Source organism: Manis javanica, chromosome 4 (assembly GCF_040802235.1).
Source record: "Manis javanica isolate MJ-LG chromosome 4, MJ_LKY, whole genome shotgun sequence".
In the NCBI taxonomy this organism is placed as follows: domain Eukaryota; kingdom Metazoa; phylum Chordata; class Mammalia; order Pholidota; family Manidae; genus Manis; species Manis javanica.
In genome coordinates, this window is record NC_133159.1 from 161352671 (window position 1) to 161369482 (window position 16812).

General features: G+C 38.8%; 1 protein-coding gene across 6 annotated transcripts in view; it reads left to right on the forward strand.

Moving 5' to 3' along the window:
- The first annotated feature begins 4899 nt into the window (after positions 1-4899).
- ATP6V0A1 (ATPase H+ transporting V0 subunit a1) overlaps positions 4900-16812 on the forward strand; it is a 55097-nt gene continuing 43184 nt past the window's right edge. For all 6 annotated transcript variants that reach the window (XR_012130780.1, XM_073235613.1, XM_017643712.3 and 3 more), the window contains exons 1-2: positions 4900-5047; positions 6903-7066. Coding sequence is in view for 5 of the 6 variants with exons in the window: in XM_073235613.1 (XP_073091714.1) it covers positions 6950-7066 (117 nt within the window). In the remaining variant the exon portion in view is untranslated. The remainder of the gene's footprint in view (positions 5048-6902; positions 7067-16812) is intronic.

The following is a 16812-nucleotide window of genomic DNA, read 5'->3' on the forward strand; positions in this document are numbered from 1 at the left end:
ACAGGTAACTACAGGTAAAATCAACATAAATGCCCGATTATTCTGGATCAAAGCATTTCAATTAGTTTTGGACTAAGTTTATGTATTTGCTGACTATAATGAAAACAAAATCTGCTTTTAGTCTCCTATTAGTCGAATCTACTTTTTCTGTTCTATTAGCCTTTGTCTCCTCCTCTGAACAAACTTCTCTTCATCTCAAATGCCGTATCTTCTTAAAGCCGTCCCCAAAGACAACACGATTAAGAACTCTCTTCTCTGGGCTTCCATAGGCTTCTGTTCCAATCACATATGCTGTATTATAATTAGCATTCCCCGATAGAATGCCTTGCTCATTTTTTAGCATTTTTTTCCCTTATTGACTGAGCTCCTTGCTTATTTTTGCGTTTCCAGCTTCTAGCATTATGCCTGGTATACAACATGCACTTAACAGATACTTGCTGAAGGAATAATGAATTTTTGATGACCAAAAGCCACTTACAAAAGTACTCTTCATCACTGAATTTAAAAAGCATTTTCCTCATAGATAATGCTCTGACATAGAATAACTTTGAGAACTGTAAATGGAATACAAACATCAGTACTACTATTGTACTGAACTTGATGATTCTACAAAGTTGTCACTGACTCCACACATATTTTCTGATTTTTAGATTCCACTCTGTCCCCAGCTATCCCTCGTATCTCTGTTACAAGAATGCCAGCAGCCAGCATCTGTCACAAACTTTCCTCCACACAGATAATGAAATCCATAAAACTAAGAGGATAGAGAAAAGAGGCAGGGTGTGATCATTTTTTTCCCCTGATAGCTATGTTCTTTTGTTAATAGTAGATTTTTGTTAGCAGGCCCCCATTTCTTTCAGGATCATTTATCCATTCACTCATTCACTCAAGAAATGGTACTTACAATTAAATGAGTAGGCCCAATGCTAAGGGAGAAAGGGAGTTCATTGTTTGGTAATAAAAAAAAAGTTCGGTAGAAAGTATTGTTTTATAAAAGAGATACAGAGGAGTCCCATGAGAGTTCCAATGAGAAAAATGGAAGTTCAGGAGGTGAACTAACGCTCGAGTTCACACACCTTGTAATTGTTAGAGCTGAGACTTATTCCTCTCACATTTGATATCAGATGGAATAATTGGAGGAACTGAGATTCCTCCTTAGCTCAGGATGGTACAAAAATTTGTGGTCTTCTCCACTATACTATGTTGCCTTGTCCACACTACTGTTTTAGTTATGAGAGCGGCAAATGAACCTCTACAAGGTTATCTAAAATAAGGATGAAGGGGTAGAGGCAAGAAATAAGTGCAGGACACACAATTAGTATAGCATGGCAACTGACTAAATGTGGAAAGGGAAAGAATGGAATTAAAGATGGCTTAAGGTTGGAGCCTGGGTAACTAGGAAAACAATGCTGTTGTTAGCAGGATTAAGGATCTCAGAGGAAGGGACAGTTTTATTCAGTGAGAACTCTAATCCTTCAAAGCTCTACTGTCATGTCACCTCTTCAATGTAACCTTTTCTGACATCCTCAGGTCCATTATACAGTATCTTGTATCTCAATAATGATGATGATGATGAAGGCTAAGTTTCTGAAAGCCAACTGAATGCCAAGCATGTGCTAAATTCCTTTTATTCCTCACAATAACCATGTAAGTATGATTACTAACCCATTTTACAGAGAAGCAAACTGGAACTTAGAAAGTCCTAAGGTTACACATATTAAGTGGCAGATCAAGATTTGACTTCAGATTGGACTCAGAGACAGCCTTACAGAGGAAGAACAGTGCAATACTTAAGAGCACAGGAAATGAGGCCAAACTGGCTAGATTTGAATCATGCTATGCCCTTTCCTAGCTGAGTAACCTTGGGCAAATTACTGTGCCTCAATGTCACATCATCTGTTAAATGGGGACAATAATATCTGTCTCCTAATATTATTATGAGGATTGAATGAGTTCACATTTAAAAGCACTTAGAAAAGTGCCTGCTCACTTTTGGTACAGAATAAGTATTGATCATTGTATTAATCTCTGTAATTTTTTGGAACTTTATTTCTCACTGAACCACGAGCTCCTCCTCTAGGAGAAGTGTGTCTATTTTATTTTATCCCTGGCACCTAACACCACGTCTGTCACATAGCAGGACCTCAGCAGCAGGCATCTGTTGCCTGAATGGCATTATTCAGGCAGTTTGAAATTCCATCTCTGAGCCTTGGAGAAGGGAGGTGGATAGAAAAATAGGTATGAGTCCCACACACAGACATTTAAACCTGATAATAGGCAAGGCTGCCAAGGAAGTGAGCATGGAGTGGAAAAAACAAAAACAAAAACACTGAAGAGAGATGGATGGCAGGAAATGAAAAGGAGCTCTGAGAAGATATACTTTCAAGGAGGCCATGAAAAGAAGAATTCAAGGGGACTGAGATGAGTCCATATGAAAGGCTGTTTTAAAGGTGAAGTATGAAAAATTGGTGGTTAGGAAGCAGCTGAGTCTGAGGTTTAAAAAATTTTTTTCTTTTTTTAAGTCTCACAGGAAGGAAATGACATTGTGTGAGAGCCTTATAAAATGTGGCAGTTTTTCCCACATGGGTCGCTATCTGCTCGCCTTGCCGAGAAAGTTGAAGGGGCTAGGGGGCGGGTAGGATGACAGGGAAAACAGAGGTCTGGGCCTGAGCAAGGTGCTGCTTCTCTCAACCATATCAGAGTGAAGTTATACCTTCACTTGAGACAGAAATTTCAAATAAAACGTCCACTTTGCTCTTCATTACTTCATTTAAGCTGGTACAACAGGACTGATAATCAGCAGACGAGGTAGACAAAATTGTCAGCATCAGGTTTTTATCTGAAATATCTCCATTACACTTGAATCTCAAAGTTTCACCACCCGTGGAGACAGCATAACCGGTTTTCTGAGAGTTTTTCATTTTTCCTGATAACAGTTCCGGTTGTTATAAACGACTTGGGATCCCTACTCCTTAGAAGATGGGCAAGGGAATCGATGTCAATATTTGAAAAAAAGCGTTCCTGTCAATAAAACTTGGCATCACTTTTGCGTTTAAAAAAAAAGTTACTCTTCAAAACTTCTTGAAGGATGGTAACCCTTATGTGATCAATGGGCCCACAGGAAACCACCAAACAATATAAAAATTTACTTTTTAAAAAATGTTTAACTTATTTTATTTTTATTAAGGTATCATTGATAGACACTCTTATGAATTTCACATGAAAAACAATGTGGTCACTACATTCACCCATATTGAGTCCCCCCCCCATGCCCCACTGCAGTCACTGTCCATCAGTGTAGTAAAATGACATAGTCCCTACTTGTCTTCTCTGTGCTATACTGTCTTCACCGTGACCTCCCCAACACCATAAAAACTAATCATAATAACCCTCAATCCCCTTCTGCCTACCTCCCCACCCACCCTCCCCTTTGGTAACTGCTAGTCCCTTCTTGGAGTTTGAGAGTCTGCTGCTGTTTTATTCCTTCAGTTTTGCTTTGTTGTTATACTCCACAAAAGAGGAAATCATTTGGTATTTGTCTTTCTCTGCCTCATTTATTTCACTGAGCATAATATCCTCTTGCTCCATCTATGTTGTTGAAAATGATAGGATTTGTTTCTTTCTTATGGCTGAATAGTATTCCACTGTGTATATATGTACCACCTCTTCTTTATCCATTCATCTACTGATGGACACTTAGGTTGCTTCCATATCTTGGCTATTGTAAATAGTGCTGCAATAAACATAGGGGTGCATCTGTCTTTTTGAATCTGAGAACTTGTTTTCTTTCGGTAAATTCCTAGGATTGGAATTCCTGGGTCAAATGGTATTTCTATTTTTAGTTTTTGCTTTCCAAAATGGTTCAACGAGTTTACATTCCCACCAGCAGCGTAGAAGGGCTCCCCTTTCTCCACATCCTTGACAGCATTTGTTGTTCCTAGTCTTTTCCATACTGGCCATCCTGACTGGTGTGAGGTGATTTCTCATTGCAGTTTTAATTTACATTTCCCTGATATAAACGATGTGAAGCACCTTTTCACGTGCCTGCTAGCCATCTGAATTTCTTTTTTGGATAATTGTCTGTTTATATTCTTCACCCATTTTTTAATCAGGTTATTTGCTTTTTGGGTGCTGAGGTGTGTGAGTTTATGTATTTTGGATATTAACCCCTTATCAGATACACCGTTTACAAATATATTCTCCCATACTGTAGAATGTCTTTTTGTTGTGCTGATGGTGTCTTTTGCTGTACAGAAGCTTGTTAGCTTGATGTAACCCCATTTGTTCATTTTTGCTTTTGTTTCCCTTGCCCAAGGAGAAAAATTTACTTATACAGTATGTAGTTTTATGGGGTTTTTTTTCCCGTCAGTTAATTGGAGAAAAACAGACCCTGGACAGTTGCTGAACCAAGGGACTGAACCAAGTACCTTTTTAAAGAGGGGTTTCCCATACGTAAGTGAACGAGCCCCTGTGCAAGGCTCTTCAGGATCTAGAATCTTTCGTTGCCCACTCTGGAGCTCAAATTTTCTCTTCTGTAAAATAGGGGGAAAAGAGTGTGCGTATGCAGAGGAGACTGGACTGGAAGCACTTTCAAGATCCTTTCCAGCCCTCAGACCATTTCATGATTTTTCCCCTTCCTTCGTGCTATTTCGCTGGAGAAGCAGTTGTGAGCCGATTCTTTGGGTATGAATATAAAGAAAGCACGCAGCCTTGCCTCGAGGATAAATGCCAGGAAGAAGGGCTCCCGAAGGCCTCCACCACCCGCACCCACAGCCGGTACGTACACCAACGCTCCCGGCTGCGGGAATAAGATGGCGTCAGCACGCAGGGTCTCGCCTGCGCCCCCGCGATCCGCATTGCGGCAGCAGAGCGAGGTCGCAGCCCATTGGCCGACCGCAATGACGTCACCTGAGGGCGGGGCCCGCGGCGGCGCGGGGGCAGAGTTTTGCAGACGCACGCACGTCGAGGCGCTGCGGCCCCGAGCTGCCGAGACTGTGGACTCGGTCTGCGGCGGTTGCTTTGGCGGCGTCCCGACCTACTGCTGGAGGTGAGCGGGGTTTGTAGGTACAGCCCGGCAAGCAGCGGCCTCCGAGGGGCACCGGAAATCCTTCTAACAGCCTCTACAACTGTCAAGGGAATTAGGGATCTTAGGTCTCTGAGAGCAAAAGGGGGTTCATCCCTCTTTGGGCACCTCGCCTGTGGGCAGAGGAACCAGAGGTTCTCTGCCCTTTGGAGGCCCTGATCCCTTACCCCACTTGAGGGGTAAGGGAAGGAACGGAACAATGTTGGGTAGGCAGAAGAATTTGGGGGCTTCTTAAAGGGACTCAATTTGAAGATTCCCCCTTTTTATTCCTCACTCAAGGAGGCAGATGTGTCTGGGCGCAGGGAATTCCTGTTTTCTCACTGGGTAGACAGGAAATGAAGCAGGTGATCTGAATACTTAGTTTGGAGGAGAGGACTGGATGGATGACAGGCAGGGCGCGGGAGTGCTTTATTTGGACTCATCTTGTACATAATTAGTTTCTTCGTATTTTGTTTTGTGACATTGCTATCCCGAGTCGCTTTGGCCTATTTAGTTTTTCTCTTGGTCTACAGGAAGATAATGTTCTAGGGAGACTTGTAATCATTAAAGAACAGAAGGAGGGAGGCAACCCATTGGAGGATGTCGTATATTGGCAGACTCTGAACTATGCTAAGCAGGCATAATTTGTGTTTGAGGTTACGGAATCATCCTTGTTGAGGGGAGTGTAGAGAGGCTGATAACAGCTGTTTGGATGATTCGAGTATATAATTTCTTGATAAATCCTTGCTTATCTGAGTATGTAGTTTTGTTACCTTGAACATCAAATGCCCGAAGGTTTTGTCATTCAGATTTCTCAAAATGTCTCCCAGCCTTCCAAAGAGTAACTCTTCCTTTGATGCCAGTTTTTCACCTACCATTATGGATGCTCTCAGATACTAAAAATACTGTGTGTTTACTGAATTTAGATACTGTGCAGCCTGTGTCTTATAATCGCTGATTGAGAATAAATAATTTGCAGTTTCAGGACCACTGATAGCGCCAATTGTCTTTCATATCCGGTAACTGTACCAGCCCTAAAAGGAAACCTTTATTGGCTCATTCCTGAGCTGCTTTAACAGATGGACGAATGTAATTAATCTTGAAGGTGGGGATAAGAAACAGAAGGCTATGGAGGTGGAAGGCTTATTCTCTGTGGCTTGATAAAACTGCTTTGTCATTATCAATATATTGCTGTCATGCTTGACTTGAAATTGAGCCGAATGTACAACCTGGTTCTTTTTTTTAAAGTTAATACTTAGGTGTTTAGATTCCTTAGGAAGAAAATGGTGTTTTGTGAGGAGTCTGGAAAACCCTTTAAGGTAGCTGTAGCTTTAGGGTAGTGCTGGGACTTGGCTGTTAAAAATGGACAGACGGTAGAAAACTAATTGCAGTGGAGACATACTTTGTGAGAGGGTAATCGAGGTCTCTTCTGTTTGTTTCCTGATACGAGCCAAGAAAAGATAGAGCAGTGTGAATGTCACTGTCTCATAATACTGTGTCCAGGGTATTTAAAGAGCTGTTTTGGATTCCCAGTTCCTGTTTTTAATCTGGACGCATTCTTATGTATTGACATACCCCAAAAGATTGTCATTCGATCCTGATGTTGACTGCAAAGGAAGTGACTTTTCAGCAGACACTCTGTAGGAAAGGACTCAGTAACAGCCTTTGCAATTTCTCCTTTCCCCTCTTTCTAAGCAGGATGTCAAAACAGTTGTTAAAGCCTTGTCAGCATGGGGTGGAAGATACGAAATGCAAAAGGGGTAGAGCCTTCCTGGGTGTTGTTTGCTCTTAGCCCTCTTGGTAATTTCCAAGGCCATGTAATTCCCTCTTTTTGCTTTAGGTTGGAAAGAAATCCAGATACTCCGTTGACTGGAACCTTCTGCCACCATGGGGGAGCTTTTCCGGAGCGAAGAGATGACGCTGGCGCAGCTTTTTCTGCAGTCAGAAGCTGCTTATTGCTGCGTCAGTGAATTAGGAGAACTCGGAAAGGTTCAGTTTCGTGATGTAAGTAGTGCGACTGCGTCTTGCTTTCTGCGGAACTCTTATTTTTCTTGTCATGGCCAGTTGCTCTATGATGAATGTTTTGTTTTTTATTTGTAAAAATAACGTGATAGCACTGGTTTACTGTTGGTAGAGTATACACTTCAAGTTGTCTTTCTAGAGGTGACAATGTTTTGTGCCAGTCCTGTGCTTTTACCTGCTCTCCCTTTGAGAATAATCCTAAGCATTCTCAAGGTAATTGCTGGGATGTTCATGGAGGACACCAAGCTAACCTGTTCAGGGCTTGCACTATGCCTTACGACTCCTGTAATACCCATCCAAAGCAGTGTATTTTTAAAAAAATTGTCATAGCTCTTCCATACAGTAGGACATGTTTATTGCAAAATCTGAAGCATCAAGTTACAGATACATAATATATAAGTAAGCATATACCGAATACCCATTATTTTCAAGCATTACGCTGGGCACTTGGAGAAGATACCAAAAGAAAACAGTCTGAGTATTTAGACAGTCTAAAACGTATGCCCTGTGGGGCTTACAATCTGATTAAGTAGGTACATTATACTCTGCTGAAAGGAGGGGAGTTAACAATTCTCAATGATGTAATCAAAAAGCTTCACATACCTCTTATTGATAGCATTACTATAGTCGTGATTTTACATTCATCACTGAGTGGTTAATTAAAGTTTCCTTCCTCTACTATGATCTAAGCACCATGAAGACAGAGACATTGATTATTGTATCCTCCGTGCCCAAATACAAGATAATCACTATTTGTTGGCATGAATGGGTGGGTGAAAGAGGTGTGGTCAGAGCGGGTGGGATTAGTCAATATTGGGTTCCTGGAACTGGCAAGTTTTAGGGAACTTCCAGTGTGAGCTGAAATTACACAAATACAGTTCAGTGACATAGTCTTACTCCTCATTCGCTTTGAACCTTTTTATGCCAACTTTCTTAGAAAGTTCTCCCACCTGACTCTGATTCCTCCTCTTACCTTTCGGAGGACCTGCTATCTTCCACTAGCCTCTCTTTCATTTCTACACCCCGCCCTCAGTGTCAGTGTTCCACCAGCTCTCTGCTCTGCTCTCTCCGGATAAGCTTCACCACACCCACATCTTCCTTTATCACCTTTTTTTTTTAGTAATTTTATCTCTTCTCAAACCTTCCATCTTTACTCACAGTGTCTTTATTCAGAGTCCCAAATCTGTGTCTCTGGCCCTGACCTCCTAAACATCATCCCTAAATTTACAACTCTAAGATTGTTGTCATCTGTGCTTCTCAAAGTAGTGTATCTAGATCCCAACACTTTACCTTTTTTACCTTTTTACAAACTGTTTCTTCAGTTTTGAGCTAATGCATCAATATTCTCCCAGTTTTTTAGACTTGAAACCTAAATCAAACCTAAGTTATCCTTAGTTTGCAATCTTTTATCTATCTAGTCCTGTGGTGTCTCCCTTCCTAACATCTATTTTATCTATTTAGCATTCTTATTTTTTTACTTATGATGTATTTCATTATACAAAAAATTACAAGGACTAATATAATGAATACCTATATTTCTACTATCTACTTAAGAGATAAACATTCCACATTTAATTGGAGGCTCCTGCCTGCCCCTCCTCCATGCCATTTCTCTCCCCTCCTTGCCAAAATAACCTCTACAATAATTTGTGCTTTTATCATTCCCAGTTTTTATTTTTTATTTTTGCTATGTATGTATGTATGTATCAGTAAATAATAATATATAGTAGTATAATTTTGCATGTTTTAAAACTGTATACATGACATATTTTATATATCTTAGCAGGTGCTTTTTAAATTCAACATTTGTGAGATTTGACCATGTTGATACAGGAAGTGCTAGCTCATTCCTTTAAATGACTATATAGTTAACATTAAAAATATACACAGTTTATAATTTTTTTCTATCTGATGAACATTTGGGATGATTGCAATTCTTTGCTGTTACAGTGTTGTAGTGTCTTCTGTTATACACATGTGATACTTTCTCCAGGGCAGTGGTTCTCAAACTTTTTGGTCTAAGAGCATCTTTATACTCTTAAAAAGTGATTAAGGAACCCAAAGGCTTTTATGTGAATTATAGTTATAAATATTTATTGTATTGGAAATTAAGCCTGAGAAATGTTTAAAATATTCATTAAAAAATTGCAGTAACAAGCTCACTACATGTTGTCATAAGTAACACTTTTATTAAAAGTAACTATTTCCCAAAATGAAAAAAAAAATAGAAGAGTGGCATTGCTTGTACATTTTTGAAAATCTCTTTAGTATCTGAATTAACAGAAGACAGCTTCATATCTTCTTCTGCAGCCAGTCTGCTGAGCTCTGGAAAACTTCACTGAATACTCATGAAAGAATGAGAATACAAAAGGCAAATGATGTCTTAGTGTTACTGTGAAAGTAGTATTGATCTTAGGGACCTGCTGCTGCTCCAGGGATCATAAGTAGGCAGAGCATTGCTGACTATCCTGTGCGTCTTTAACTGTTCGATATTGTCAAAGTGTGCTTCACAGTAAATGAAACTGTTTGTGCTCCCATCACTGGTTGAGAATTCCTGTCATTCCACAACTGTGTCAACATCTATCATCTCAGACTTAAAGAAATTTGCCAATCTGATGGGTGTGAAGTAGTACCTTATTGTTGTTTTAATTTGTATTTTCTTAATTCATACATTTGCTATCTTTTTCTGTTTATTAGACATAATGGGTCTCATTTTCTATGAAAAAAAAAAAAGTCTGTCCAAATCACCTGCCTGTGTTTCTGTGGGATTGTTTGTCTTTTGCTTATTGATTTGTAGGATCTGTAAAAGTCTTCACGTATTCTGGAAGCTAACTTTTTTCTAATCCATTACTGACAACTTCCAGGCTGTGGCTTATCTTTTCCCTTGGCTTATCTTTTCCCTTTGTTATTGGTATATTTGTCATCCAAAAGTTTTTCTTTTTGGCTTATCAGTATTTTTACTAAATTTTTATTTTGAAAACTTTCAAGCCTGAGTATTCTAATGTTTATTCACCAGTTATTAACACTTTGCTACATTTGATGTAATCTTTTTTGCACCATTAGAGAGTAAGCTGTTTCTTCCCTTCAAATCCTCATCCTTTACTTTCTTTCCCTTACTTTCACATACACATTACACCTTCAGTAACATGTTGAAGAAGAGTAACAGCAAGCTGATACTGGTGAGGATTGTGTTTAGCTCTGTGTAACTGAAAACCCAAATGATAGGAGTATGCTCTTCTCATGTAACATGAAGCCCAGCTTCACACTGTCATCAGTGTCCTAAAATCATTCATATTTTTTGTTTGGCCATCTTTGAGTACTCAGCTTTTGTCATCATGGATGATCACCACAGGTCCAGGCGTTTCACCCATATCCTAGGCAGGAAGAAGGAAGTGTAAGGAGGAAGGGGAAGTGCATACATGAGGAGAAAAAAACATTCTTAGAAATCTTCAGTTAACTTTGCTAATTCATCATTGGCCAGAATTATGGCATACTCTAGCTGCAAGGGAATCTGGGAAATGTGTTTTATTTTTTTCAACTGAGCAGTTGGTGCCTTGAACAAAACTGAGATTTTTTTTGTTAATAAAGAAGTAGGGCAAAATGCTCTGTGTCTGACACATGCCATTCTTGTCTTTGCTCCTGACTTTAAGGGTAATCTTTAATACTTCACAACTTAAATGAGATGTTTACTCTAAAGTTTTTGGGAAAAAAAATTGATTAGATTATGTGGATTCCTGTCCATTCCTGATTTTCTAAAGTTACTATTACACATGGTTGTGGAATTTTACTGAATTCCTTTTTTTATCTATTGAGATTATCATGTTTTTTCTCCTTTAATCTGTAATTTGGTAAACTCCATACCCAGATTTTTTCTATTATTTTTTAAACAGTTTACTGAAATATAATTCATAAGCCATAAGATCTGTCCATTTAAACTGTATAGTTACTAGTTTAGTATATTCATAGAGTTGTATAACCACCACAATCAATATTAGAACATTTTCATTACCCCAAGAAGAAACCCTAAACTGCTAAGAGTCACTCCCGTTTCCTCCCAACACCCCTCCTCACCTCTAGCTCCTGGCAACCACTAATATGCCTTCTGCTTCTGTGGATTTGCCTGTTCTGGACGTTTCATATGAATGGAATCACATAATATGTAGTCTTTTGTGACAGGCTTCTTTCATTTAGCATAATGTTTTCTTTCTTTTTTTTTAATGTAGATAACTTTTTTTATTAAGGTATTATTGATATACACTCTTATGAAGGGTATACATGAAAAAACAATGTGGTTACTACATTTACCCATATTATCAAGTCCCCACCCATACCCAATGCAGTCACTGTCCATCAGTATAGCAAGATGCCACAGATTCACTATTTGCCTTCTCTGTGCTACACTGTTTTCCCCTTGATCCCCCACATCATGTGTACTAAACATAATACCCCTCAATCCCCTTCTCCCTCCCTCCTCACCTGCCCTCCCACACCCCTTCCCTTTGGTAACCACTAGTTCCTTCTTGGAGTCTTTGAGTCTGCTGCTATTTTGTTCCTTCAGTTTTAGCATAATGTTTTCAAGGTTCATCTGTGTTGTAGTATGTATCTATACTTTTCATTTTTTTAAAATCTATTTTTCATATGAAAATATGCAGCATATTAAAGAGTGCTTCAATATAAGAAGTAGTTGTCTATCTTCTCTGCAAAGATACTACTAGTGTCCTTTTCCTACATATAACAACAACATTAGTATTATACACAGCAGTAATAGTAGTATAATTCTGTTTGGGTTCCCAGACCCAATTCCAATATGTGTAAATATGTGTGTGTGGGGGGTCTTCCCACACATAAACACCAAGCAATTCTCAAACACCAGCAGGGTGTCCAACAACTCAATTCTGATGCTATCTGCCTGGAGACAGCACCAGATGCCCCACATTAAGGGCTCCGTCCTACAAGACTGCCCTCCACCCTCCACTTCAGATACCAGTCACAAGCCCCAGGCAGTTCCCTGTGCTTCTGACCTACTGGCTACAGATTGGAGGTTCCAACAACCTCCCCCTTGAGTTTGATTAACTTTCTAGAGCGGCTCACACAACTCAGGAAACACATTTACCATTTTAATAAATGATACCGTAAAGGATACAAGTTAACAGCCAGATGAAGAGATCATAGGGCAAGGTCCCAAATAAAGGAGCTTTTATTCTTGTGGAGTTTGGGGACCTGGCTCGGTGGCATGTGGAGGTGTTCTGGTTCTCCAAGCATAGATGCCCTCTCCCACAAAGAACCAGGGTCCAAGAGAGCGGACAGCGACAAGCTCTTAGGGTTTTTTGTGAGGGCTTCACTGCATAGTCATGTTTGACAGAAATTATTGGCCATTGGCTGATTCAGCCTCCAGCCCCTGCCCTTGGTTGGTGTCCAAAAGTCTCTCACTAACGTGACAAGACACCCATTTCACCTTTAAGTCTGCAGTGTTTTCAGGAACTGTGGATGAATGGCCAAATATATATTTCTTATGACTCATTATATCACAGATACCACTCCAGGTTTTAGAGACACAATTGAGTAAGACATGTTTCCTCACTCCTGTTCAAAATCTTCTCTGACCGATATTCCCCCTCATCCATTCTTCTTTTTAACATACTGCTCTACTCTTCAGTCCCTTACTAACACTTATAATCGTAATGGCATTTTACATTTTTTAATAGATGCCATGTTGAGCATTAACATTATTATTGCAGGTATTCCTCACAACAGCCTTGAGAAATAGAATCTACTTTTAAGTGGTGGAGCCTACTATTCTTTTTTTTTTTTTTTCCTTTTTAAAAATTTTGCTATCATTAATGTACAATTACATGAACAACATTATGATTACTAGACTCCCCCTAGTATCAAGTCCCCACCACATACCCCATTACAGTCACTGTCCATCAGCATAGTAAGATGCTATAGAATCACTACTTGTCTTCTCTGTGCTGTACTGCCTTCCCCGTGTCCCCCCACCTACATTATACGTGCTAATCGTAATGCCCCCTTTTCCCCCTTATCTCTTCCTTCCCACCCATCCTCCCCAATCCCTTTCCCTTTGGTAACTGTTAGTCCATTCTTGGGTTCTGTGAGTCTGCTGCTGTTTTGTTCCTTCAGTTTTTTCTTTGTTCTTATACTCCACAGATGAGTGAAATCGTTTGGTACTTGTCTTTCTTGCTGGCTTATTTCACTGAGCATAATACCCTCTAGCTCCATCCATGTTGTTGCAAATGATAGGATTTGTTTTCTTCTTTGACTGAATAATATTCCATTGTGTATATGTACCACCTCTTCTTTATCCATTCATCTACTAATGGACACTTAGGTTGCTTCCATTTCTTGGCTATTGTAAATAGTGCTGCGATAAACATAGGGGTGCATATGTCTTTTTCAAACTGAGTTCCTGCATTCTTAGGGTGAATTCCTAGGAGTGGAATTCCTGGATCAAATGGTGTTTCGAGCCTGCTATTCTTATTTTACAGATTAGAACCTGTGGCATAGATGCAGATAAGTACCCAAAGGACACACAGATTTACACCAAGACTGTCTTGATTCCATTGCCTTTGTTCTTTTCAGTTGAGATATACCAAAAAAGTCACCCTTTTACAGTGTACAATTCAGTGGTTTTTAGTGTATTCACAGGTAGTACAACTATCACTACTGTCTAATTCCAGAATATTTCATTACCCAGAAAAGAAACCCTGTACCCACTAGTACTCACTCCATATCTACCCCTCCCTGTAGCCCTTGGCAACAACTTAATTAGCACTGTCTCTATGGATTTCCTTATTCTGGACCTTATATGTAAATAGAGTCATGATAGGGTGGTTGCCTTTCGTGTCTTGCTTTTCTCATGGCATTTGTTTTCAGGGCTCATCCATGCTGTAGCATGTATTAGTACTTCATTCTTTCTTATACTGAGTAATATTCCATTGTATGTTTATACCACCTTTTGTTTATATCTATCAGTTGATGAACATATTTGGGTTGTTTCCACTTTTTGGCCATTGTTCATAATGCTGCTGTAAACATTTGTGTACAAGTACTTGTTTGAATACCTCTTTTCACTTCTTTTGGGTATATACCTAGGAGTGGAATTGCTGGGTCATATAGTAATTCCATGTTTAACTTTTTGAGGAACCTCCGGACTGCTTTCCACAGCAGTCACATCATTTTATATTCCAACCATCAAAGTATGAAAGTTCCAATTTCTTTTCATCCTCGCCATCACTTGTTATTTTCCTTTTTTTTTTTTTTTTTAATTGTAGCCATCCTAATGGTTGTGAGATGGTTTTGATTCACATTTCCCCCATGGCCAATGTTGTGGAGCATCTTTTTATATGTTTATTGGCTATTTGTATGGTTTGTTTTTTTAAATATAAAATCATCTTTGCAAGCCTGGGATAAACTCAACTTGGTCATGAGGTGTATTTCAAAAGAATTTTAAGGTTCAGTTTCTTAATATTTTATTAGGATGTTTTTCATGTATACAATCATCCTGCCTTATCTATGGAGACCCTCAGTGGATGCCTGAAACCACAGATAGTACCAAACCCTATATATACAATGTTTTTTCCTATATGTGTATACCTATGGTAAAGTTTAACTGACAGAGTAGGCACAATAAGAGATTAACAACTAATAATAAAAAGGACAATTATAAAAGTATACTATAATGAAAATTATATGAATGTGCTCTCTCAACATATTAAAGTTTTAGTAAGTTCTATTTTTCTAGAAAATTATCCATTAATAATCTAAACTTTCTGAGAAGTAACAGGCATAAAACTGATATTAGTATTATATTTTTAAAAATATCTGTAGTTTCCTTTTTTATTCATATATTTTTGCCTTTTCTCAGTCTTACAAAAATTTTGTCTATTTTGTATTTTTTGAGTAACTAGATTAAAAAAAAAAAAACAAGAAAACTCAGCTTCTGATTTGGTAGACCATCTCTGACTTTGTTTTGTTCTGGGACTTTCATTCATTTCTGCTCTTTGTTATTTTCTGTTTCCTATTATCTTTTTCTGACTTCTTGAATTGAACACTTGGCACATTACTTTTTAGTCTCTTCTATTATATGATTTCAAGGCTATAGGTGTCCCTTTTTTTAATTAAGTTATTATTGATATACACTCTTATGAAGGTTTCACATGAAAATACACTGTGGTTACTACATTCACCCATATTATCATGTCCCCCCATGCCCCATTGCAGTCACCGCCCATCACTATAGTAAGATGCCACAGAATCACTATTTGCCTTCTCTGTGCTACACTGTCTTCCCCATGATCCCACCAAACCATGTGTGCTAATCATAATACCCCTCAATCTCCTTCTCCCTCCCTCCCTACCCACCCTGCCTCAGCCCTCCCCTTTGGTAACCACTAGTCTCTTCTTGGAGTCTGTGAGTCTGCTGCTGTTTTGTTCCTTCAATTTTACTTCATTGTTATGCTCCACAAATGAGGGAAATCATTTGGTACTTGTCTTTCTCCGCCTGGCTTATTTCACTGAGCATAATACCCTCTAGCTCCATTCATGTTGTTGCAAATGGTAGGATTTGTTTCTTTCTTATGGCTGAATAGTATTCCATTGTGTATATGTACCACCTCTTCTTTATCCATTCATCTACTGATGGACACTTAGGTTGCTTCCATATCTTGGCTATTGTAGATAGTGCTGCAATAAACATAGGGGTGCATATATCTTTTTGAATCTGAGATCTTGCTTTCTTTGGGTAAATTCCTAGTACTGGAATTGCTGGGTCAAATGGTATTTCTATTTTAGTTTTTTGAGTAACCTCCGTACTGCTTTCCACAATGGTTGAACTAGTATACATTCCCACCAGCAGTGTAGGAGGGTTCCTCTTTCTCCTCATTCTCGCCAGCATTTGTTGTAAGAATAGACTATAAGAAAAGACTAAGAAGTCTTTTCAATGCTGGCCATCCTAACTGGTGTGAAGTGATACCTCATTGTGTTTTTTATTTACATTTCCCTGATAATTAGTCATGTGGAGCATCTTTTCATGTGCGTGTTGGCCATCTGAATTCTTTGGAGAATTGTCTGTTCATATCCTCTGCCCATTTTTTAATCGGGTTATTTACTTTTTGGTTACTGAGGTGTGTGAGTTCTTTATATATTTTGGATGTTAATCCCTTGTCGGATATGTCATTTACAAATATATTCTCCCATTCTGTAGGATGCCTTTTTGTTCTGTTGATGGTGTCCTTTGCTGTACAGAAGCTTTTTAGCATGATGTAGTCCCATTTGTTCATTTTTTATTTTGTTTCCCTTGCTCGAGGAGATGCATTCAGAAAAAAGTTGCTCATGTTTATATTCAGGAGGTTTTCCTATGTTGTCTTCTAAGAGTTTTATGGTTTCATGACTTACATTCAGGTCTTTGATCCATTTTGAGTTTACTTTTGTCTATGGGGTTAGACAGTGGTCCAGTTTCATTCTCTTGCATATAGCTGTCCAGTTTTGCCAACACCAATTGTTGAAAAGGCTGTCATTTCCCCATTGTATGTCCATGGCTCCTTTATTGTATATTAATTAACCATATATGCTTGTATAGGTTTCCCTTTAAATATCACTTTAGCTGTATCCCACAAAATTTGACTTTAATATTTTAATTATCATTCCATTCTAAATATTTTTAGATTTTCTTTATGATTTGTCCTTTGAGCTATGAATTGTTTAGAATT